At 39.9% G+C, this 26,609-nt stretch overlaps 1 protein-coding gene across 3 annotated transcripts; it reads left to right on the top strand.

Moving 5' to 3' along the window:
• The first annotated feature begins 7 nt into the window (after nt 1–7).
• On the top strand, nt 8–26,609 carry nr4a3 (nuclear receptor subfamily 4, group A, member 3). 3 transcript variants are annotated; one of them, XM_048524116.2, is made up of 8 exons: nt 8–638; nt 3,632–3,802; nt 5,632–6,479; nt 8,434–8,563; nt 9,221–9,381; nt 11,386–11,585; nt 12,318–12,496; nt 24,599–26,609. In XM_048524116.2, the coding sequence occupies exons 3-8, from the start codon at nt 5,634–5,636 to the stop codon at nt 24,853–24,855; spliced, it is 1,773 nt and encodes a 590-aa protein (XP_048380073.1). In that variant the 5' UTR covers nt 8–638; nt 3,632–3,802; nt 5,632–5,633; the 3' UTR covers nt 24,856–26,609. The 3 variants fall into 3 exon arrangements, with proteins under 3 accessions (XP_048380073.1, XP_048380080.1, XP_059511392.1); XM_048524123.2 differs by having other exon boundaries at nt 3,632–3,885; XM_059655409.1 differs by lacking the exon at nt 8–638 and adding an exon at nt 1,041–1,049.

Genomic DNA, 26,609 nt, shown 5'->3' with positions numbered 1-26,609 from the left:
ATGACGCGCCGACGCGGGGTTCATAAATGACAATAAAACAGAGAGCGGAGAGCGAAGCGCACTGTTCTCTTTACGCTGTCTACCACTTGTGAGCGACCACGCCGCGGCTGTACACGCACGAGCACGGGGCGCGCGACCAAGAGCACAGCCCGAGACTGGGAGAAGAGCAGACACAATAAAAGCCAGCTGACGTGCCGTGCCGCCGCGTGACGTGACGGCCCGGCAGCGTCACAATTGACGTCGCCTGCATTCCAGCCGCTCTATGGAGATACCGGCGATCGTCCAATAGGAGAGTAGCTCTTGCCAATCTCCCCACCCACCTTCCCTTAAACATAAATGACGTTCACAAAGTGAGGAATCTGTTATCTGTCTGCACATAAACAAAGGCACATTGCAATCGGAGGAGAGACCTACAAATAGAAGGAGGGCTAAAGAAGACTTTCTCGCACTTTTCCTCCATTGATGAACTCGCATTAAGAGGAAGGATCCGAATCTGCACTACAACTAAATCATTTACCGGGAGTGATATTTTAAAGACAAGTTTCTCTGTACAATATCCATGATTTGGACTGGACGCCTCTACGCGGCTTGGACGGCTATTTGATTATATGTAAAAACGGAACCGTCACAGCAATCAAGTACGTATCAATCAGTTACTCACTGGACATCATGAAAGTTACAATGGGTATGCTCTCGAACCAGTGACTACAATTCAATGAGCTATAGTGATGTTTTGTGTGAACGCTGGTTGGAACATGCTTCAGAACTTGTGCTTTGATGCCTGTTCCTTGTGTCTTGAGAATTTATGGGTTAATCAGCGGCTTTGAGTTGTGTGACAATTGGAGATCAGCGGGTATTAAGGTATTTCTGGTAGTTGTCATGGTAATGTAATACTGCAGGCGCTGTGCTTGCAATGATGTGGTGAATAGATGCGATTTGTCTTGCACTTGTCTGGATGTATAATTAGCTACGTTCGAGTGAAAGTGTATAGTTATTTAGTGTCCATTTGACTTCACTGCAGTCGCATTTTGAAGGGGGTATGCTACTGAGTATGTTTTTAAGTTGAAATGCAGCGCGTTGGAATGGTATTAGTGTTGATTATCCGTCTGCACGTCTGTTCGCGATCCAAGCTAGGGATATTCGGAGTTTCAGTTAAGAAATAACCACGTCTAATTGCGCACTCTGATGACCTAACACGTGTGATCATTTAAGATGCTGGACCTAGTCTTGGCTTAAAATGCATTTTTGCAATTCTTTTATTAATAGTTTCACTTTCAGAAGCGAATCTGTTTTACTTTTTGTTCAGTAATCATCAGTAGTAGAGAGTGCGACACGTTCTCATACGTACATGTGTGTAACTGTGTACCTAGGTATTTACAATGGAATTTTCAACAGAATTGCTTAAAAGTGCGTTCGCACTTTAGTCGTGGAACGGGAATGTGCTCCGCGCGGGAGAGTAACAGTTCAAGCCCAAAATTGCCAGTGGAATGTATAAACCTCACTGTTCTGAGGCGGCGCCGAGCGAGGGGTGACTTGACACCGGCTAGTTTGTAAATTTGGGAAAGTTCTGACCACGGTCACAAGTCGATTTCGAAGGGTGATATCTGCTGAGATTTCTGTGAACAAAACCTCGCCGTAGCAAATTCTTACCTCTCTATAGTAAACTATAATCTTTCATTCCATCTTTCACTTAACCATTGCGGCGATTTTGACATGTTCCTGTGAAATTACAAAAATATTTCCTTTTTAGTGGTAAGGTGTCTGATATATGGCGTCTCCAATAATTGTCTGTACTGCCCTAACTAGGTTCGATCCTGACTTGTATAGCTGGTGCCAACAAGTGTTGCTGTCGAAACATCCAGTGCTCAGTGCATTGTGTCGCTTTAATATCATTAAAGCGTATCTCTTTTTCGTAATTTTCTTTATCTACCCCGTACTGTCATGGGCGATGAATTCCGACTTGAGTTGTCGCCGAAAGTGGTTGAGAGGAGAGTGGTTTTCTTCAATAAATTCACACTAAATTAAAACTCCCCACAGTTGATGTTCTGTCTGACTGTGTGTGGAAGATAGGGCGGCCGGTAATAAGGCGGATGTTTAAAGAGACATCGCATGTTCTCTAGGTAACCAGCTGATTTTGAGCATTCACCCCTCAGCGGGAATAATGTGCAAACGAGTTAACTGCGGAAGCTAAGCAACTTGGTTGTCAAATGTAGCCTTGCAAAACATTAGTTTTAATTAAAAGCGTGAGTCCACACAAGAGATCTTAATACTTAGACCACTTCTAAAAGTGAAACGGAAAGATATTCGGAAAACAGGTCTTTCCCTCTTGGTGCAAGATGTAAAAGTGTAAAGATGACCACGACACAGTGTAAACAAGAACTCGGCACTTCTGCAGGTTTAGGCTGTTTCTTCCCCAGCCCCTCCCTGTTTCTGTTCAGTGGAACCCCCGGGAGTGAAGTGGCTGTGACCATTTCTTTCCGATGGCAGGGACAGAGTTGTCCGAAAACGCCTTCTCTCTGTTTCCTACCTGACTCAACGCCAGAATAAAGCTCCGAAGTGTGTCTCGGATTATGAACGTCCGGTTAACTGTGACATTGTAGAACTGCATTTTCCAAGTGTAAATATAAACTTTCATGTTTGCGGGGAGTGGGGTACCCGAGATTAAAGGCAGCTGTTTTAGCCACGATCTCCAACTGGGTTATGACTAGTAGATCATATCACGTCTTATAAATGTCACAATAAAGGGGGCAGAGGATCATGACTTAATTCCAAATCTAAAACAATTTAATGTTGATTGTGAGGTAGCACCGTTTGAGCATTTTTAGGAAAGATCTGATCTACAAGCAACAGTTCAATGGAGTTTTCACTATGCCAAAACCTTCACACCGTTTTGAGGTTAATACCATTTCTGGGGAGTTAAAGTAACTTTATATAAAGTTTTTATCCCCCGAGTGGCAGACGGATTAAATGCATTTCAGAGGGGGCGCTGCAGCCCAACTGCTGGACTCCTTGAATTGGGCAAATTATAGCGCAAATGAATTGATCCGCCTTGAGCGTGCATTAGTAGAGCGCCAGGTGATCTCAAAGCATGTGGGCAAGTCCCGGTGTCCATCTTGACATCATGTGGGGCAAGTGTCATTGAACCTAATACAAGTGTGAATTGTCAAGACTCCGGGCAGTCCCGGAGCGCCTCCGACATGCTAGATAAAAATGTGGAGGGCAGCACGTACAAACGCGACTCCCAAGGCATCGCTCTCTAACTCAGCCCGAGCTGAGGGTCAGTAACCCCGGGTCCAACGCTGCATCGCATTGCCCGCACTGGACCATCCACCGGGTGAAGAGTGAGTTGTTTCCATTCGGTTTCGCTTACACGGTCCTAACGCATGAGACCGGGTTTTGTGTCCTAAACCTTTGACATTCCAGGTACATTTGATGTGGTAATTTTCGTGGCATATATTTGTTTCAAATTTATATTTTCGCGGCTATTAACGATTGTGTACAACCCGCACGCTTCTTTTTTGATGGGGTGTTCCATTATGCCATCCTGACTTTTTTCTTTTTTTGGGGAGAGGAAGCTGCGCAGCTTTAGTAGCTGGTCCCTCGTCCTGAACTTTTTTTGCTCTCTATATAGATCTTGGTTCGGAAGAGCTTTCCCCGCCGAGCCGGAGCTCCGAGTCACCCCAGCGAACAGCTGACAGCTCCCAGCCCGGAGGCACCACCTCGACAGTGTCCGAGCCTCTGGCAGGAGCCCACCGAGCCAACATTCAGCGAGCTACATATCACCGCCCCTCGGCACACACAGGTACACACTGGCGCACACACTGGAGGCGACATGGTTGTACATAAACAACAGAATACACGCACAAGTGTATCATACACGTGAAGGTTCGTTATAAAATCAGGCGATTCTCTCTATACCTTCTGGTGGGGTTGGAGGGAATAATGCCGGCCTGCCATTGTAGTTGGCCAGGGGTCGACCGAGCAACTACTTGTCCTCTTGTTTCGTTATTTTCATTGTCTCTTCGTTCTACTTCAATTATCCACATTTGGCTATCGGAGGTGTTTCACCTGGGCTACAGCTCACCAGAATGGGTAGCAAAGCTTGAGGATTCTCCAGTTTTAATCTAGAAAATTATTGGATGCGTGCATTTGAGCCTATATCTCCTGAAACACGTGGATACCCTGGAATACTACAAAAAGGATCACTACGTAAAGAAGCTTGCTTCATCCAGGGCTACACATCCACATAGAAACGTGCAGATGTCCAGGCGTTTATAAATATATAAGAACCTGCCTAATTTCAGGTTCAACACACTGAAATCGGCCCATACCCAAGTATGTATTCACACGGAGAAACCTGTACAGGCAAACAGGTCTGTACAAATAAGAACTGTATTCGCTAGTGTAGCTATTGATTAAACCCAGCTACTATTCACAGGGGTGTATACATGGACAGATTTGACAGATGCATTCAGATGAAGTTGCTTAAATATACAGAAAACATGTACGTAACTGAATCTTCGGGCTTGCTCTTTGAATCAGTTGCAAACTCATGTAACCAGACCTACCCTCTATTTCTCTCAATCTATCACTTGCTTTCCTCGTTCTGCTAACTGGGTGTGACACTGTCATTTTCTTCTAAAAACATTCATTCCTTGTCAGTTATCTTGGAATTCTCCAGCATCTGCAGTTCCCATTATCTCTCATTCCTTGTCAGTGTTTGATGGTTGCTGAACACTTTTTTTTCGAGATATTATTGAGATTTGGAAATTGATCTCATTAATTGGCTGGTGTAAAATAATAATTTCTCATATTACACGAATTCCCTGGGTTGATCTTCCATCTAACCGTAAGTAGCTCCTTTCTCGCTTGATTTCGGTTTCTAGACAAGACATTGATCTTAGACTGAAAAGCGCATCTCGCTTGTTCACATCACCTATTGTTGGAAGGAAGTAAAATCCGCCAGCTTCTCACAGGAGACTCCCCCTCTCTCTCTGCAGGCTGCAGCCTGTCACCGAACTATGAAAGGATCTGCTGCTGTATTAGCTACTCTGCAGGACAGAACTTGGCATTTAAAAATGATATAACTCAGTGGCCAGTGCTCACCAACTACCACATCTGTCCCTGAACTCAAACGTTTCGGCACAGCCCCTGACCCGAGACACACGCAAGGATGTTAATGAGAAAACTTCATTATTTCCTGGCTCGAAACACATGTATTGGCCATCATTTACCCATTGATCTCCGCAGATTCACAATAATATCCATTGCACTGTCACGAGTACAATTGTCCACAGATGTCTTTGTAAGTAAGCACTGCCGCACAGTGACATATGTTGCTGTGGAATTCCGACCTGCTATATGGATACTGGACAACTTTCAAGGCCCTGGCGAACGAAGTAAGACGATGCAGGTCCTAAGGGAAAGGAATACGTTATCTATATTTTATAGAACGAATCAGGAAACAAAAAGTCGAAGTTAGAAGTAGCATTGTGGCTCTGAGCTCTGAATGCAGTGCGATCTGTAATATAGTGAGGGTTCCTCCCTGTGATGTGAATACTTGTGCTAGGAGGTAATGACAAATCAGTTCTGCTACCTTTTAGTCATTTCAGTCTTTGTGTTCCTTCCTAGACATGCCCTGTGTGCAAACCCAATACAGCTCCTCGCCACAAGGTGCCAGTTTTGCAGCTCAGAACTACGCTTATGCTGGGGAATACAGCTCGGATTTGGTGCATACTGAATCACCTTATACGAAATTTGGCATGGACCTGGGGGGCACTGAAATCACAGCCACCACCTCCTTGCCCAGTTTCAGCACCTTTATGGAGACTGGTTATTCGGGCAGCTATGAGTTCAAACCATCGTGCGTCTATCAAATGCACTCTCCCTCCTCGCAGAGACCTTTCATTAAACTGGAAGATTCTCCCCATCACAACTATCAGCCATCGATCCAACATCAAACAGAGGACATCATGCCTTCGACCTCCATTTATTTCAAGCAGTCTCCACCATCAACCCCCACCACGCCTCAGTTCACAACTCCACAGACCTCCTTGTGGGATGAGCCTCACACGTTACCTCCAGTGACCCAGACTTGCATGGCCTCAGGCCATATCTTAGATGCTCCTATGAAGACCGCCCCGCCCAGGTTTCCGTTGTTTGCCTTCAAACAGTCCCCACCACACTCTCCAGCCTCCAGCAGCCACATGTGTTACGAACCTACGTTGAACATGTCCATGGGAGCCGAAAGTGCTTCTGCACAAGCTGTGATGGACACTCGCCAGTACCCGCTGCATTTGGTCAAGGGCTCGGGCTTGGGTTACCACCCAATGCCCCTCAGTCAGAGTGCCCAGAGCTTACCGTCTCCCCCCAGCCGAGGCTCCTCCTCTGGGGAGGGAATGTGTGCTGTGTGCGGGGACAATGCAGCCTGTCAGCACTACGGCGTGAGGACCTGCGAGGGATGCAAAGGTTTTTTTAAGGTACGATGTACTTTCATTTTATTTAAGCTTTCCCTGCACTGTGCTTCAGACCGAGGAGAAAGTTAGTCACTTTCTTTTGAAAGGACGGTTAGGGAGAGTGTGGCTAATCGCAAAGCAAGCAACATATGTAAAACATCAGAAGCATCTTGAGTTCAAAATGAAAGTCTTACATCTGTTTAACGCCACAGTACCATCTGACCTCTCAAAGCGCCTTACAGTCAACGAAGTAGTTTTGAACTATCACCATGATCAAATATGTAAAGCAAAATTTAAGAGGACTTCTTGAAACGCTCTTTTTTAAAAAAAATAGAATTATACTTATCTAACTTAAAAGGGCCTTTTCGGTTCAATTCTAGCAAAAAGTTCAAGTCCCATTTGCTCCAGAGATGTATAATAACATCTTTGAACAGATTGATTAGAAAAATATCTATCTTGATCAGTAATTAAAGGAAACTGAAATGGTCAGTGATATGTAATCCGGAAATACTGAGCTGGATCCCAAACCAATAACACCACGATAAAAATGTGCAAGTGAAATGTTTGAAAAAGCGAGACCCTCTTAAAGAAAACACAGCATTCACCAGTGTCTGAACTAAGCCACCTCTCTGGTTTCATTGGCAAGTCAGTCACACACGATGGTACTAAAGGTTATTAGTGATCCGTTCAAACTGTTAATTACAAAAGTGCGAGGGGGCGGAACATCTCAAACTGTATCAAAGTGGTTGGGGCAGAGCTAAAACTGAGCTTCTGTATCTGAAGATCAGAGGGAAATGACGTTATCACCAAAGGGCATTGCCTAAAGGTTTGTTTTCAAAACATCAATCTCACTGGAATGGTACTGGAAGACGAAGTGCTGAACAAACTATTAGATGGCTTTTGTGCTTCATTGTAGAAACTTTTTTTGTCTGCTGTTATGGGAGCCTGTTTCTCCAAGCATGTTGTATCCCCGTATGGCACTTTTAAAATATTATCATTGATTATTGAAGTTACTGTAGTCAGAAATTCTACATAGAAGTAGGGTTTGTCTAATATACTCCATACTATACAGCTGACAATATCTGAAGGAGACCAGTTAACATTGGCAGGCAGTTTGGCTGGAATGGTACTTTATTTTGGTGCAGAGGAGTGAGACTTGGACAATAATGTGAAAATACTGCAGAACGTTTTATTGTTAGGTAGTAATTACCTTTTAATGAGTCTCTTTAACTGCAGCACTTAAGGGGCGTTTTCTAAAGTCGGGCAATGTGTAATTATGATGGTTTTCTTTTGTTATTGTTTTGCGAAAGTGTTAATTTACCAAACTTTTTCCGATCTGGTTGGTGATCCCCGTGTAAGCGAGCACACTGGGGATTCCCTTTTCCCGTTACTGAAGAATAAAACACGCTTGGCTTCAGTACAGTCAACCCGTTAGCAATAGTCTAGCTATATCACTTTTTAAAAATCAAGATTTATAGTATTTAATTAAACTCTAACTCCGAATGTGATTGAAATTGTACTGATCAGTCTTGATTAGCGAAATCTGAGCTAGTTTTCTTATTTTAAACCAATGTCGGTTGAAGAAACGTTCTCCCAAATCATTTTAAATTTCTTTTAATAAGGTCAGTAATCACCGCGGGAATAAGCCAAGTGGAAAATGATCCCCGGAGGTACATTTAAGAGGGAGGGATATTATACCCAACGGTACAATGTGATGACCCGGTAATTTCAGAAATAATTTCATCATTTAAAGCTGCCTGTCTCCTGAGAGTTTCCCGGCTCGAATGTGGCTGATTCTCATTGACAGCGGCTAACACCAGTAAAATTGTCTTTCCTGCGGGCTAACGTGTTAGGAAATTAATTTTATCTAATTATCGAAGTGGCGTTGGCGCATTTCATATTGTAATTAGAGTGAGCTTTGTCAGCTCCTATTTTTTTCGACATGAAAACATCCTGTAATAATATTTGTACTTTGCAGAGGACCGTGCAGAAGAATGCAAAATACGTCTGTCTGGCGAACAAGAGCTGTCCAGTGGATAAGAGGCGGCGCAATCGGTGCCAGTATTGTAGGTTCCAGAAGTGTCTGAGCGTGGGCATGGTTAAAGAAGGTGAGCGCTGTCTTGGTGCGATAGTGGCTGCCCAAACTCAATGGCCTTCAACCTCCCCACCGCTTTTCACAAGATGGTCATGTTTGTTGTATCACTGACAATTATTATTTTGCTCGATTGTGATTGTGATTTCTCACCTTTTTTCAGACCGAGAGGAAAAAAGTGTTGCCAATTTAAATGCTTCGACTAACCAGACCTTCTAAATGCGGCGTGTTTTGTGCATTTCCTGTGTTGTGAATTTTTTTTTTAAAAAAACTACAATCTTCAAAAGCGTTCTGTAAATATCTGACAGGGTAGTGGGGCAATAGACTCTCTTCTGAGCCCAACAGGAAACCCAAATAACAAAAATAAACAAAGCCGCAATGTATTCTGATGCAATTATACTAATCCAGCTGCGGCTACAACGTTTTCACAAATTGTAAACCTCCACATCTGGAACGTTTTTTTTCCCTTTTTTAAAAAAGTGTTAGAGCTACAACTTTTGTACAGCTACAGCCTTTCAAATTCTGTAAAAATTGTAAATTCATGAAAATTTTGTATTGTAGCTCAAAAATGTGAAGATTTATCTTTATTCATTCATATACTTTTCTTTTGGAGTCTGTGATTGTATACGGAACTTCTTCAAAATGTGTTTTTTCTCTCTCTCCCCACCCCCAGTGGTCCGCACAGATAGTTTAAAAGGAAGAAGGGGTCGTCTGCCCTCCAAACCAAAAAGTCCTCTCCAGGAACCATCCCCACCCTCTCCTCCAATCAGTCTGATGAATGCTCTTGTGCGGGCACTTGTAGACTCCACTCCCAGCAGCCACAATTACACTCAGGTATGAGCTAACGCAGATATAAACACAGTCAGAGGTGGATACCACTTTGACACCTATAGCAGTAATAGCAGTTACCATGAAATGACGATGACACTGAGCTGACATATTACACTTAAATAATTGTTCTGTTTACTGCTCATAAGAGAATGACAAACATTACATCAAATTTTAAATTATTTATGGTTTCTGAACACGTTCTTGGTACAAATCTTCTATAAACTTTCTGAACATCATTTTCGCTCAAGATTAGTTGGATGTATTCCACAACATTGACTGAAAAACAATCAACTGGAAGAAATATGGTTTATTTAAAAATAAATAATATTTTGGAGCCAGTTGATACCTCATATACTCTGACTTTTAATTTGAAAGTCATTGGTCCTTCATATATCCAATGGAAAAACAAATCTCTTCAGATTTCCTATTTTGTCATATAGAGCAGTGTAAGTACAGAAACCCCTTCTAAATTATGAAAATAATCTTGTCACAATAAATATTTTCTCCAACAGAAGTTCCATTATACACCTCTTTACCAACAGTCTAGTGATATTTTTAATCAAGATGTTAGCAATGAAACTCCAAACATTAGTTGACAACTAAGGACAATACTGAGCCCCATAAGTTTGTAACAGTGAGGTTTGCTGCAAACTCTGCTAGAAGTTTTGTTTTAATGGAAGTCTTTTCCATTTAATGTTTCTAAAGTTTCTTAGAACTGTTTCTTTGTTTCTTCTTTTCTTTAACAGAAAAGAATTTTTACTTAGATGCCCACTGTTGGGTTATATGCTTTTGGCAGCCATTTGAAGGTGAAAATCAGTACAGGATGAGCCACTTCAAAGAATGCTGTTAGCATGCCTGGAGGAGGTGCCACCCTTCCCTTAAAATGCCAGCACTCCAAAATAGGTGCCAAAGTAATTTAGCTGTTTAATATTTTAAGATGGTAACTTGCCTGTGCAGTGATGAAATTATTCCAGTAATTTCAAATTAAATTTACAAACAGTGTATTTGATTTGAGAGCTAAGTGTGTGACTTGCAGCAGCAAACCAGCTTTTAACCCTAGACAACAAAGTGTGGAGCTGGATGAATACAGCAGGCCAAGCAGCATCTCAGGAGCACAAAAGCTGACGTTTTGGGCCTAGACCCTTCACTCAACGTCAGCTTTTGTGCTCCTAACATGCTGCTTGGCCTGCTGTGTTCATCCAGCTCCACACTTTATCTCGGATTTTCCAGCATCTGTAGTTCCCATTATCTCTGGCTTTTAACCCTCTTTCTTTGAACATTCCAAATGAAAAGTCATTTCAATTCACTTCTTCCTTTGTTTGCTATGGGGACATTAAACTTTCCTGTTGAGATTACGATTACTTTAAAATGTAATTTGTGTTCATTTTTCATAAGTCTTTCTTTCAAAACCAAAGATGACCTATTAAGGAAAGGTTTCTGCAATGTTACAATTAATCCTAATGAGAAGAACATTGCTCACAACTATGTCAAAACTCTATCTGTATTTCTTCAAATATTCAATTCCGAGAAGATGTATTTGATCATGTTTCAATTTGTTCAATGGAATGTCAAATCGTAAAGTATGTGGTTGAACTTATTCTGATATATCTGCATAGTGAATAGATGTAAATAATTTTCATCTGTAGTCAGAGGTTGTCCATAGAATGAATGAAAGAGACTACAGAATATTACCAGCCATTACAAGTTCCCTTTCATAAGTATGTTTTGATATCAATTATAAAGCTTATAGTGTGTAAAATGTAACTATCTTTTAAGACCTTTCCTAAAATTGAAATGTAATATATCAACAAAAATCTCTGATCGTTATAGGAAAGACCCAAGCAATTTCTTTCATCAAAAGGCAAAGCTTTTGGAACATTTCTTTTTACAGTCAATGATTATCCTTTTCAGAAGGTCTCTGGACATCTTTTGTTTTCTTTTGTGTTTTGGAAAATTTTTAATTTGTGTGGCTGACCTTTGCTAAAATGTTGCTTTTCTCACCTGCAGTTCTGTGCTGCTGAACAGCCGACATCTGGAGCTGATGCTGAGTATGTCCGTCAATTCTATGGCCTCCTTGCTACATCTGTGGAGATCACACAGAGCTGGGCTGAAAAAATACCAGGATTCAGTGAACTCCCGAAAGAAGATCAGACCTTGCTTATTGAATCTGCTTTCCTGGAACTCTTCGTACTGAGACTTTCCCACAGGTATATTCTTGATATATTCTGGGAGCAAAGAAACTGTTCCAAGTTAGTCCTTGCCCAGGACACATACGATGTGTTCATATCAAAGAAATGAACAACTGGAAATTTGTACATTTGGGAAGCTTTGTATATTGTCATTCAGTTTAGTTGACAGTCCTCTGTGTAGATGTAATTATGGAAATAATCTATTTTAGGAAATTTTGGGACAATGAATCTTGAATGATTTGGTTGCATTCCAAGCATGTTTGAAAAGTAACCAATGTACTTGAAATGACATCAGTGGCATGTGCTTGTCATTGAAAACAGGCAATGTGAAATGAAGTAGTAAGCATGCCACTGAATAATTGACTAAGCAAGCATGTTTATAATGTAATCAAATCATTCAAGATTGTGTGCCAAATTTCCTAAAATACAACATTTTGTGTACAAATAAAAAACACCAGATGTTGAATCAGTCAGCATGTGCAAAAGTGTAGCCCTTTGTTTGCCACCCTCTAGAAGAAGAATCTTGGGCCAACTTCTGTAAGCTCCTTTTCTCTTTCTCTGTACCATGCATGTTACCATAGACAGTATCAACAACAGTGTAACCACAGTATAATTCCATTTTAAAACTCTGGATGGTTGAGTTCATAATTTCAGATCTCTTCTAGAATGTAAAATATTGCTGATCACATGTTACAGTTGAATTATAATTATTGCAGTTCATTAATTAGGTTTTTCCACAATTATTTACAGATCTGCTCCAGCAGAGGATAAGTTTGTATTCTGTAATGGGCTTGTCTTGCATCGACTTCAGTGCCTTCGTGGATTTGGTGAATGGCTTGACACAATCAAGGAATTCTCTACAAATTTACAAAGCCTTAATTTTGATGTCTCAGCTTTTGCATGTCTAGCAGCTCTAGTTATGATCACAGGTAGGAATTACCTATCTTTTTTCGATGAAGAATTTTGCAAATGTTTACTTTGAGTAGAGTATGATAGTCTAGGACATGCCAAAATTAGGGAGGAGGAGTTGTTGGGTGTCATTGAAAAACATTAAGGTATATAATAACCCAGGGCCTAATGGGTTCTATCCCAGGATACTGGGAGAGGCAAGGGAGGAGATTGTTGGAGCCTTGAGAAAGATCTTTGTATCCTCTTCAGCCACAGGTAATGTTCCGGATCAATGGTGAATAGTCAATATTTTCCCTTTTAAGAATCAGTGGGATAATCCAAGAATTTATAGGCCAGTGAGCCTTACATCAGTGGTAGAAAAATTATTACAGAAGTTTCTTGCACAGGATTTTTTCTCATTTGGAAAAGAATGGATTTACAAAGGGTAGTCATCCTGACTCTGTGGGTGGATTTCTTGTCCCTTGAATTTGATTAAGTTATTTGAGCAAGTGATGAGGATGGTTGAGGGTATGGCAGTTGATGTTGTCTACATTGACTTTAATAAAGGTCCTTTATGATGGTCTGGACCAGAACATTTGTCACAAGGGATCCACAGTGAGTTGATAAGTTGGCTTGTTCGTAGACAGGATAGTTGTGGATGCGTGTTTTATGACCAGAGGTCTGTGACCAGTGGTTTTCTGCAAGGATCAGTACTACGACCTTTTTTGTATAAAATAAGTTTGCTGACAACATGAAAATTGGCACAGTTGTGCATGGTGAGGAAGGTTGTCAAAAGATTCAACAGGACATATTTCAGTTAGAAAGTGGGATGGAGAAATGGCAGGTGGGGTTTAATCCAGACAAGTATGGGTTAATGCATTTTGGGATCAAATGCAAGAGGGAAATGTGCAGTAAATGGCAGGACTCTTGGGAGCATTGAGCAGTCTTGGGGTGCATGTGCATCACTCCCTGATAGTGACTACATTAGCAGAGAAGATGGTAAGGAAGGTCTGTTGAATGCTTGCCTTCATTGGTTGGAAGGTCTTGTTGCTGCTGCATAAAACTTTAGTTAGGCCACTTTTGCAGCATTGTATGCAGTTCTAGTTTCCACTCTACAGAAAGGCTTAGTGGATGCTTTAGAGAGGGTACAAAAGAGTTTTAACAGGATGTTGCCTGGGTTGGAGTGTATTAGCTATAATAAGAGGTTAGACAAACTTTGGATTGTTTTTGCCAAAGTGTTGTCAACCTGAAAATTTGAGGCATGAATAGAGTAGATAGTCAGTCTTTTTTTTTCCCCCGGGGTGGAAATGTCAAATACTAGGGGGCCATAGGTTCAAGGTGAGGGGTGGAAAAGTTTAAAGGAGATTGAAACTTGTAAGGCAAGTTTTTAACAGAGGGTAGTAGATGTGTGAAAAATACTAAGATGGCAGAAGTGGGTGCAATAACATTTAAGAGGCATTTAGACACAAATTAGCAGGGAATGGAGGGCGATGAACGATGGTCAGGCAGATGGTATTAGTTTAAAAGGCATTGTGTTGGCACAAAATAGTGAAATTAAGGGCCTGTTCTTGTGCTGTACTGTTCTGTTGTGTATAAGATTCTCAGGGCAGCTTCATTTATTACCCCTCTATCTTGTGGTTTTTATCCTACGTTTGTAACCCTCAGTCACTTTTGCCTCTAAGTCTACACTGGCAGGATTGTTTTTAGTTGTAATATTGAATACGATAACAAACTATTTTGCTGTTTTAATGCATTTTGTAAGGATCTCCTTGGGGCTCTGTTGAATATGCATTAACAGATTGTGTGGTTTTGTTTCCTGATACTTTAGTTTAAAAAAAAAACAAATCAATTCAGATGTCCAGTTGTTCAGGCACATAAGTGTAGGTGATGTCTTCAAGTATTTGTTTTGTAAGGTAGTGACACATGTGATTGTTGCACTTTCTCTGTAAAGATCTGCTTCTTAATCTGCTTGTGTTATAAAATATTTTTAAATGGTGAAATCATTTGGAGGAAATTAGATGAACATGAATAAACAGGATTAAATATGAGGAATAGTCTTGCAATATTTTGGGTTAACTCCAGGGTCACATTGATTTCCGTAGAGTTTTAGGCTGTATGCTTGTGATACTGATACCTACACAGTAGCCTGAGTACCGAGCACAAGTTCTTGAATAAACTAATGGTATCCTCAGTTTACCTGTGATAGGTAGCCCAGAAATAAATTCTTTGTTTTTTTTACTTCTCTCCCATGTTTTTCTTTCTCTTCTCATCTGCACCAGTTCACTTATGAAAGGTATCTGAACAGATTCAATACCGGTCTATAATGACCAAAGTTACTGCACACTCGGATAACAAACATTTATGGCTGTGGGCCCAGGTGGATTAACTCTACTTTACTTTTCCATTTTAAATTGAAATCTTTTTCCCAGCATGTTGCCCTCATTAGGTCTCTGCCTAGATGCTGCCACTTTCCTGATAAAACTAAACTTCAGAATTACTATCAAACCAATGATATGTCAGTATGTTAAACTGACATTACTCCATTTGTCCAAGGTGCTTCTAGATACCATATGTCATGTACCAGGCTGCGCTCTTGGTTACAATCTTTTTTGGTTGACATTCTCGGATGACATGGGTAAAGTTCAAATGAATATAATGATACCGTACGTGACCTACAAGCTTAACAGTAAATTTAGAACCTGCCTTACCAAATAAACTATTTGCATAGCCACCTCAGAATTATATCACTGGCTTCACAATCAGTTTCAAGCTTAGAGTTAGAGGATATTTTCTAATCTATCTGCTACATAGTGTTACCACTTTGGAGCAGATGGGACTTGAACCCAGGTCTCCTGGCTCAGTGGCAGGGACAAAAACCTCTACATCACAAGACCTTCAAATTGATTTATAGTTTGAACTTCCTATTCTTGTTATGAGTTATCTCTGTTATTAAACATGCCATTAGATTGAATGATTGGACATTTGAATATTCCATCTGAGTAGGAGCAAGCTAATGGGAAGGCTAATACAATTTTAGCCTTTATTACAAAAGGATTTGAGTACAGGAGTAGTGAATTCTTCAGTTGTACAAGAGCATTTTTCATCTCGCCTGAAGAACTGTGGGCTGTTTTCATCCTGCTATCTCAGGAAAGATATTATTGCCACAGATGAGTGTAACAAAGGTTCACCAAATTTGATGATGGAATGACAGGATTGTTCTTTGAAGGGAGATTGGGCAAACCAGGCCTGTATTCTTGATGGTTTCAAAGAAATAGAACTAATTTTAGTGAAACTTTCAAAATCCTTCGGAAAGGGTAGTTGCACATAAGGTTCCCCTGGTTGGGAAGTCTAGAACCAAGGATACAACTTAAAAGTAAAAGGAATGTCACTTGGGTCTGAAACAAGAGTTTTGTTTTATTCAGAAGCCTGTGAACCTTTCGAATCCTTTATGGTGAAGAGGCTGCGGAGCTCAACCTTTGAATATATTAAGGTTAAGATTGACAAATCTCCAATTTCCAGTGGTGTACAGGTCTATGGGGATGGGTTAGGTAAAATGTGTTGGAGTGTTTGATCAAGTGTTATCACAAATGGTGGGCCAGACTTGACAGGTTGAATAGCCTTATCTTTGTTCTGACATAATTGCCTTTGCTGCAACTCCATGCCAATATTGCATCAACCGATCAGCGCCCTATTCCCATGCTGTACAAAATGGTGACCCTTTGTTCAAATCTTCTAGCATCGCAGTTTTTGTGAATGCAAGACAAAAAACTTCAATTTGTTTTTCCATTTTAGTCATGATTTTCTAAATATTTACTAATGATCTCCTTTATAGTTTCTAAAGAGTTTGCACCCAAAGCAGAATTTTATCGAACTGGTCATTGTTACCCAGTTCAACTTTCTTGAACAGTGGTCTTGCATTGACCATGCTCAAGCTCAATGCTACAGTTCTTATTTTTTTTTTTAAAAAGCTGACTCCTCTACTTTCTCTCCACGTTTTTTTCCTCAGCCGTCTAGGTTCATGCCTTCTAAGTCAAGTGACACATCCACCATGGTTCTGAATATATTATAAGAACACAATTCTACCATAATTGTTGCTATTAATTTTGTTTATTCCTCAAATTAAACTGTTTCACTAATATTTGTAAATGCCAGAGCAAGACTTGTGACTTTTCTGCCATAGCTTACATTTTCCACGATTAGTCTCTGACCACTTTCTTTCTATGCTTTCCTTTTATTTGCGAATATTTTCCATGCACCATTTTAACCTTTTAAATTATTGTCACCTCCCCACCAGAATTTCCAAAATCTTAGTATTAGATCAAACATTAAAATTAACATGAAAAATAGTAATTATAAATAGTTTCTTTAAGTAGTTTACATAATTTCTGCTCCCATTACTTTGTGTGAAATTAATTGATTTCACATCATCCAAAAATCCTGGATCTGCCCATGACCCAAATTGTCCTATCTGAAGGACACAAAATAAGAGCAGGTGTACAACTGTCTGAGTGATAATGGGAACTGCAGATGCTGGAGAATCCAAGATAATAAAATGTGAAGCTGGATGAACACAGCAGGCCAAGCAGCATCTCAGGAGCACAAAAGCTGACATTTCGGGCCTAGATCCTTCATCAGAGGTCTGAGCCTGCTCTACTATGCAGTAGCATGACAGCTGATCTTCTACTTCACTGTTTTCCTGCACTGCCCCCTTTCTCTTTGCATTTGATAACAAGCAATCTATAAATGTCTGTTAATTACAACGGTACTTAATGACTGACCATCCATTACTTCCTGGGGTTGAGAATTCTGAAAATGTATAACCCTTGTGAGTGAACACATTTAGTTCTGGATGCCCTATCCAGAGGAAATAATCTCCCAGCATCAAGCCCTTAAGAATTTTATATGTTGCAAAGATTACCTTTCATTTCTTAAACTGCAGGGAAAATAGATCTAGTCTGCTGAATCTTTTTTGATAGAATACTGCCCTTATTCCAGGATGCAGACTATATAGTATAACTATGAAATTTAAAGAACTGAAGGAGACCCCTTTTTAAATTCTTGTATGGGATGTAGGCATCACTTGTAAGGTCCAGGTTTGTCCATATCTAAATCCCCTTGAACTGAATGGCTCACTGTCTAGGCCAATTTAAAGAGAAGTTGACAATATTGCAGTGTGCCTGGAGTCAGATATAAGTCGCAGCAGGTAAGACAGCGGATTTAATTTGCTAAAGAAAATTAGTAAACCAGATGGGATTTTGTGCCAATCAATAACATGGTCACCATTAGACTAAATATAATTACAGACTTCTCAAAAATTGCACTCAAATGTCATCATTTGTCATTGTGGGATTCAGGCCCATGCCCCTCGAACCTTAGCCTGGGGCTGTGCATTGTCAAGCCAGTAACATTACCACTACACCCATTGAGTATGTGCTAGCTATAAAACAACTAATCGGCCCAGTCCCATTTTCCATTTCTTGTTCTGAAGCTTTGTATGTTACAGCTCTTGATGTTGGTATCCAAGTGTGATGAGGTTTTCTGTCTCAATCGCCATTCCACATGTTGACTTCTGGATCTTTCCTCTGCATGTTATGGAACTAAAGGTCCTCAATGACCCTCTAATTCCTGCACCAATTACTTTAAATCTATGCCCCTCATTTGACCTCTACTAAGATAACCAGGCTTCCAGTGAATTCTAGGCCCCTCCTATTATTCTACACCTCTTTTTAAAAAAATACACCCAGTCACCAATGTTAGCATATTTAATCTCTTCTTATAGCTAAAACTCTCAACTCTTGTCAGTATCCTTGTAAATATCATTTGTAACCTCTTGAAGGTGATCTCACCTTTCCTTGTGATGCTTTTGATCAAAATCATAAACAGTACTTGGCTGTAATGAAAGGTTTTCTGCTTAATCACCTTATCTAGTCACGTCACCTTTTAGGGCTGCCTGGGCAGGCATTCAAAGTTCCTTCTATTCCTCCACGCCCCTCTGTAACCCACTATTTATTGTCAATTCCTTTGCCCTCTTTTTTTTTGCCTCACCTTCTCCAGCTTGAATTCATTTTGCCACTTTTTTGACACCGGACTAGTTAATTGCTGTAGACTGCAGGAATCCATCAATCTTCCTCAATACTGAATATATTGCCAACTTTCATATCATCTGCAAACATCTAAATGACCCCTGCATTCAAGTCTAATGAATCATAAAAATCAAGGGATTTAGTGGTGATTGTTGCTGAATGTGATTAGAAAGCTGCTCCCAGTGACAAAACAAACCTCTGCTGACCGTTACCTGGTACTTGCTGATACAGGGCCAACTTTTTAGGTCCAAGTGCTGATTTCTCTTGAGGCTTCCTATGGGCTTTTGCTTTCTCACCCAAGTGCATTATAGATCCTCACAGAAGCCTTGCCAAAATCCACATTAACAACATGAAGTGCTATGTCCCAGAAATTCAATTCAGTTAGTCAAATACTACTTTCCCCTCACATCCACATTAATTGTCCTTGATTTATCTGTGCCTTTTTGATGTAACAATTACTACAGTTTCTCAATGTTTCTTCTAATACCTTTATCCATCACTGAGTTTAGGCTGATAAATCTGTAATAAATTGGTCTATCCCTTTGCCTCTGTAGTGATTTGTAATGAGGTCCACCAGATAGACTTCATTAGAATGAGTTCCCTGATTGGACCAGATTAACAATCAGGGAGCCTTGGCTGACAGATAAGAACAAGACTGTCAGAAATCTTGTTCACTCGGAGCTGGCTCTGAGGGAGCTGGTTCAATGTCAAGGACACTCCATAAAGGATGACTTGGTGATGAAATATTGGCCTCTGGAGTTATTTCAGCTTCTCTTCAAACAATTAGACAATATTAACAATCCTCCACTCTTCTGACACCAAACCTACAGCCAGAGAAGAGTAGAAAATGCTACTCAGAGCCTCTGTTACTCCCTTCCTTGTTTCTGTTAACAGTTGGCATACATTTCATCTAGACTTGGCAATTATCTACTTTCAAAAGATGCTAAACACCTTAATATTTCCTTACTCTGTTTGTCACATCCAAAATTTATACTTGCTGTTACCTACATTCTTCACCCAAACCACCTCCTCCCTTGTTTAATGTAGAAGAAAAATCCAAACCATTCACAAGAATTTTATTCATGTCTTCCACCCCAACACGGTCACATTTCAGCTTCTGTTAGGTTGTACTGTGTCCTCCCCTTGTGGCCTGTTTAGTAGGCATCTGCGGATGAAATTACAGGGATATCCATTCATAGTGAAGATTTTTGTGTAAGCGGTCTTCCTCTTTCCTGTGTAGTTGCTGTTGCAGTATGTCATAATAGGCTGAACACTTAGTTATCCTCTTGTTTATTTACTTGTGAAAACTGTTTCCTTGATTTTTCTTAGCAATTTGTTTTAACACCCTTACTTTTCTTAACTTCCTTTTATAATTTCATCCCAAGCACTTTGATACTCCTCCATAACATGCTGCTTCAAGTCAAGAAATTCCAGCCCTCAGTATCTGACATTAGCTTCCTTTTGATGTCCAGGGTTTTCTGGATTTGGAGTTCCATGCTTTTTCTTTGTTGCAACATTCTTTTTCTGAAATTTCACTTTTTTTTTCTTTGCCTGTCACTGCTTTGACATGAATGCATCATTCTTCTAATTCTATTTTTAATCCATTTATAAGTTCTGTTTGGAATTTGCTGTTCCTAGATCCTATCTTAGCTTTGTAAAATTAGCCTTGTTGTTGAAAACTTTGACTCTGAAGAGTAGGAGTAATAGGGTTTTGTGGCATAAATAGAGGCCCTACTGCAAGCACTTACTGACTCAAGTCCCACTTTCCAGCACTTGACCCTTATTCTTAAACACTCGAGCTTAAGTGACCAGATAATACTTCAGAAATGTTATGATAGCTTCTGCCTGTACTACCCTTTCAGTCAGAGTTTCAGCTACCCACCATCTTCTGGTGGGAGGGAAACAAACTTCCTCCAAGTCCCCTGGTCTTTTAACTTAAATATAGAAACTCGTAAATAGCAGGAATAGGCCATTCAGCCCTTTGCGCCTGTTCCACTAGTCAATATGACCATGGCTGATCATCCAACTGTGTATTCTGTTCTCACGTTTTCTTACCACATCTTCTGATCCCTTTAGCCTGAAGAACTATATTTATCTCCTAGAAAATATTCAATTTTGTGGTCTCAACTGCTCTCTGTATCAGAATTCCACAGGCTAACCAATCTGAGTGAAAATGTTTCTCCTTATCTCAGTCCCAAATAGCCTACCCCATATCTATAAACTGATCCTTGGTTCGGGAGTCACTTCCAACTCATTGGTAACATCCTTCCGGTGTTTTAGTCTTTTTAGAACTTTACAATTTTCTGTGCGATCACTCCTCATTCATCTAAAGTCCAGTAAATAAAGTCCTAACCCATCCCGTTTCTTCATCCATCAGTTGTTCTACCCAGGAGTTAAATCTCTGCCCCTGATTATTCATCACTCAACTAAGAACATAGAACAGTACAGCACAGAACAGGCCCTTCAGCCCATGATGTTGTGCTGACCATTGATCCTCATGTATGCACCCTCAAATTTCTGTGACCATATGCATGTCCAGCAGTCTCTTAAATGACCCCAATGACCTTGCTTCCACAACTACTGCTGGCAACGCATTCCATGCTCTCAACTCTGTGTAAAGAACCCGCCTCTGACATTCCCTCTATACTTTCCTCCAACCGGCTTAAAACTATGACCCCTCGTGTTAGCCATTTCTGCCCTGGGAAATAGTCTCTGGCTATCAACTCTATCTATGCCTCTCATTATCTTGTGTACCTCAATTAGGTCCCCTCTCCTCCTCCTTTTTCTCCAATGAAAAGAGTCCGAGCTAGGTCAACCTCTCTTCATAAGATAAGCCCTCCAGTCCAGGCAGCATCCTGGTAAACCTCCTCTGAACCCTCTCCAAAGCATCCACATCTTTCCTATAATAGGGCGACCCAGAACTGGACACAGTATTCCAAGTGCGGTCTAACCAAAGTTTTATAGAGCTGCAACAAGATCTCACCTCTTAAACTCAATGCCCCTGTTAATGAAAGCCAAAACACCATATGCTTTCTACACAACCCTGTCCACTTGGGTGGCCATTTTAAGGGATCTATGTATCTGCACACCAAGATCCCTCTGTTCCTCCACACTGCCAAGAATCCTATCCTTAATCCTGTACTCACCTTTCAAATTCAACCTTCCAAAATGCATCACCTCGCGTTGTGTAGTAAATGTTTTTTCCTATCTTCTTATCTGCCCCTCATATTCATGTACACCTCAATCAGGTCTTATCTTTTTCCATGACTATTCTAAATCTAACTGAATTAGGATCACTCCTGCTAAAATGCCCTCCTAATAGTAATTTTCCAGCTCTGTAGAATTAATTCCAGAACTGTATTGTTTCTCATTGGGCTTGCCAAGTATTGGCTAGGAAACTTCTATTAAACACATCTTGAGAATTTTACTCCCTATATGCATCTTGTAATGATTATATGCCTGTTTAATATTGGGCTAGTTGAAATGATCCACTGTTACTGCCATAGTATTACAATGATGTTTTCCACAATTACTCTTCCATCATCTGATTATTTTGGAATCTGTAGTACACTATCACAGGTGTGATGGCTCCTTTGTGTTCTTCAGTTCAACACCACAGCCTCATTTGATCCTCCTTGTACATGTTCCCTCCTCACAGCTATAAATGTTTCATTAACTAATTACAAACACATCTTTCATTGTTTCCCCAATATCTGTCTCATCTGAAAAACTTGGAATTATGATGTTCGGCCACCTTTCCTGCACTTCCCAATCTAAAGTCCGCCATAATGATTAACTTGTTAAATATGCCTTTGGTTTCTTGTTTACACTCTAGCACACACTACTACTACTGTTAGTGGGTCTATAAATCAGTGCCACCAGTGTTGCCTGCCTTTTTTGTATTTTCTCAATTCTACACAATATATCTTGATTTTTCTGAGCTTAAAAATTGTTTCTCTTTACCACTATCTTTATCCCATCTTTTATTTTTCAAGGCTACCCCACAATGCTCCTTTTTCATTTTGCCAATCTCTCTTAAAATTCATGTGTCTTGGAATGTTTATTTCCTAATCTTGGTTACATTACTCTGCATTAACAAATTAGATCATACGTTTTTATTTCTATCTGCAGTATTCATTCACTTATTTTGTTGTTTAAAACACTTAGATGGTATCTTTTAGTTTCAGATCTTTCTAAATAGCTCCTAATATAGCCTTGCCTCAAATGTCCTTATTACCTTTTATATTTACATTTCCTGATCTGCTCTACTTCCATTTACATGCTACTATGCTCTACATCCTTGAGGGGAAAATCTTTACTATAAACTTACCTTAGGACACTAATGTTGACCTCTTTTTAATGTCTTCCTATTTTTAACTTATTGTCAGCTCTAAGCAACTACTTCTATTCCTTTGCTGTATCCAAGAAGTATACCTAGGTACTGGTGTCTAAGATGCTGCCATGAGAAGGCAGATGTTGGAAAAATTGTTCACTATAATCTTACAATGGAGGATGCTTGACAATAGAAGGAAACTGTATTGTATTGACTTCCATTGCCGCTTTAAAATCTACCCTTTCCTGAATACTCCTTAATCTTTGTAATTTTCAAAAAAAATGTATAAAGCTCATGGAGAGAGGAAAGAAACTTTGTTTTGATTTGATAAAGGATTGCTTGTTTTCTATTCGTGAAAACCTTGTGATTAATATCATAAATTGCAATCCAAAGTTTTCTTTTAATTTTGTTTTAGATTTAATCATTTCAAAGGAAAATCTTTTATTGCTTTAATACTAAAATTTTAATCCAAGTCAGTGTAGTTTTTCTGCTTTTTATGTTGTCTACTAATATGTTTCCTGTGAGATTGTTCATAACCAATTGTACCTTCATTCATTTAGCTCTGTCTGTATCTCTGACTGTTTTTCAGTTCAGTTTCCTCTCTCTCTCACCTTTTGAGTGCTTTCTGGTGTATCCATTACCTTTCTTGCCTTTACCTTTTTATGTGTAAAGTGGTGGGTGGTGTCGTGAGGGGAGTTGCCGAAGGAAATCCACTTTATTTCCAGTGGTACTGAAAGCAGTGTGAAGATAGAGTTCTAACTATGTTGTTCTTCGCCTGTGGTACAAGCTGAGCTGGCACCCTGGAGTGTTCTAAATTCCCTCCATCCTTCAGTCCCAATGAGCTCTCAACTATTGCTTATGCCACAGCTCATTCCTGTCAGCACCCAACATCTAAGTTACAAGATTTTGATTTGTAGGTTTATAACTCTGACCAGCCAGGGTGGGAGAAACAGAATTACCTAAAGTACCTGAAAGTACATAAAAGAAAAAAACAAAATAATAAAAACAAAGGATGGCGGATGCTGGAAATCAAGCAAACAGAAATCACTGAAAACGCTCAGCAGGTCTGGCTGCATCTGTAGAAATCAGTTCTTATTCCAGGTCCAGTGACCCTTCCTCAGAACTAATTCTGAAAAATAAGATGGAAGATTGGATTCTGAAATCTCTTCCACAGTGGCACCCATTGATCAGAACCTGCAATTACACAGTTGAAATGGGAAAAGAAAGATGGGAAACATTGACATTTTTTGCAATAGGAAACTGGATGCTAAAGTTTGACTAAAAACAATCATTACAGAAATAATTGCTGTGTGGTATTTTTAGTATATTTTAAAATTATTTTTGATGTTGACTGAGTTTAGGAAGCAGTTGCCTTTGTACCCTCGACACTGCATTGATGCTAAATGTTACAAGCCAAAATATGTCAAAGATCTATTCTGGATAATGTTCCTTTTTCCAAGTCTAATCACTTTTTTGTGGGTTCTTTTGAGACTAGCCAAATACAGCTTGGCAGCTGCCAATGTGAGGAAATTTTCATCTTCTGACCTTGGAAATGAACTATACAACAAGATTCCAAAGATAAGGATAGTTATATTTATACATTGCTTGGTAAAATTTTAAAGTTGGGTTGACTGTGCTTGAAAGTGCACTGTAAACAGCAAAGAAGCAGGTCTTTACTTATGTAATGTCCTAATAGGATGCTAATGTTGCTGGTCATCTCTCTGCAGATCGCCATGGGTTAAAAGAACCAAAGAAAGTGGAAGAGTTGCAATCCCGAATCATCAGCTGCTTGAAGGAACATGTGTTATTCAGCAATACAGGGGAAAGCAAAGGGCAGCCATTGTCTAAGGTGCTGGGCATCATACCTCAGTTGCGTACTCTTTGCACGCAGGGGCTCCAACGTATCTTCTACCTAAAATTAGAGGACCTAGTGCCACCCCCAGCCATTATTGACAAGCTATTTCTGGATACGCTGCCTTTCTGAGATGTCTTACCTCTGTCTTCTTGGCAAGCTAGTGCACACTTCAGTAGCCAAGTGGATTGTGATGAAAACAACAGCTGGTGAACTGGCTTCTGTCCCCTAGAAAGCAGCTCGAACTGCCCACGTCCAAGGACTTCTCCTCCTGGCGCTTTACTCTGCAGGATCCTACACACTTTGAAAAAAAAACTGTCTGCTTGCTGCTTTTGGGAATTGCTGATGTGGCACTTGGGAACGAGACCTGTCATGGTAGAAACGATTATCTGACACTTTTTGGTCTGTAACATGTTGTCTCGCCGTTCTTGGGTGATAGGAACCTTTTTTAAAATGTAACAACAAAGTTGTTATAAAGATAGTATGCTTTTTATTGTGATTGATGCCTTTAGTATAGCTCCTGATGTGTCATATGTACAACAAGTGGTGGTGCAAGGAGGCATCTCTGAAAAAATTCTGATTTTTAGAATGCAGTGATAAAAGGCTGTTGGCCCTCACGTTCAAGTGCAATTTTTTTTGGGAAGTGCTACAACTTCAAGACTTTTTTGTTGGTTTTGTTTTTTTTTCAAACTCTAATTTATTGTAATACTAAAAGAATTTGAAATACAGGATTTGTTGGCACTAACTTTACTGACAAAGTTACCTGAACTTGAATTACAAAGATATTTGTACTGATACATATACATATGACGTGGGGACACTTTGTGAACCAGAAGAGCACTTACACATTGCCTAGGAAGAAAAAAATATATGGAGTATAGAAAAGAACACACTTTTAAGTTTTTAAAAATCTTTTAGTGTTTTAAGGATGATCACAGAGCTTGGACGTAAGAATATTGATGTACAAAGTCAGAATTGGTTAACCCACCAGACTGTTTTACAAATTAAGCAGGTCCTACTGAATACTGTAGTTGTAAGAATGTAGGTGCTAGAGGGGATGCAGTCAGCTGCATTATACATTCCGTGTTCGTAAAAGTTTTTGTATGATGTTTATACTGTTGATGCCATATACTAATACAAAAATTCTTTTGTTGCATAATGTCTTTATTTGTATAAAGATTATATGCATGTTATGTAATGGCTTTGCCTGTATTTATTGCGACAATTGCCAGTTGCTCAGAGTAACTCTGCAGGCTGAATTCAGGAACCCTAGCTGTTAAAGGGCAGTGCCTTGCTTTTGACAGGAGTGTATTCACAAACCATCTCTGTGCTCCTTCAGCATCCAACAGTGTTTTATCGTGTTAACCTGTGTTTTCAGATGTTCAGTACATTGTACATAGACAGAAATGTAAATTAAAATATTAAATTGAATAACGTTTTATCAGAACACTTGGCTTTGGCAGATTTTTTAAATTCTTGCACTCATGTATATAACTTTCAATTCTAACTAAGGTACATTGCACTTTTTAGTTTTGAGTTCAATTTACAGTCTAGTTGATTTAAGGCAATGAACATTTTTTAAACATGTGACATTAAATTTATTTACCACCTTTGTCTCAAGTAATTGATAGAATGGGTTACATACACCATACTGGGCCTTGACTGGGAATGCTCAATGATGAGTCACAAAAAGCTATGAAAGTAGCCCAAGGTGACACTAGGAATTATGATAGTAGTTAATTATTTATGCCTGGATAGGATTCCTGGTGAAAGCTGCTGCCTAGAATGTCACGGGCATGAACTTGTGTTCCTGGTGTCAGTCAAACGATGAGTCACAAATTAAGGTAGGACTGTAAGGATAGTCTTTTAAAGTGACTTATTTTATA

The sequence above is a fragment of the Stegostoma tigrinum genome, chromosome 2 (assembly GCF_030684315.1).
Source record: "Stegostoma tigrinum isolate sSteTig4 chromosome 2, sSteTig4.hap1, whole genome shotgun sequence".
NCBI lineage: Eukaryota > Metazoa > Chordata > Chondrichthyes > Orectolobiformes > Stegostomatidae > Stegostoma > Stegostoma tigrinum.
The sequence above is the reverse complement of the archived record's forward strand: the minus strand, read 5'-3'. Positions and strand labels throughout refer to the sequence as shown.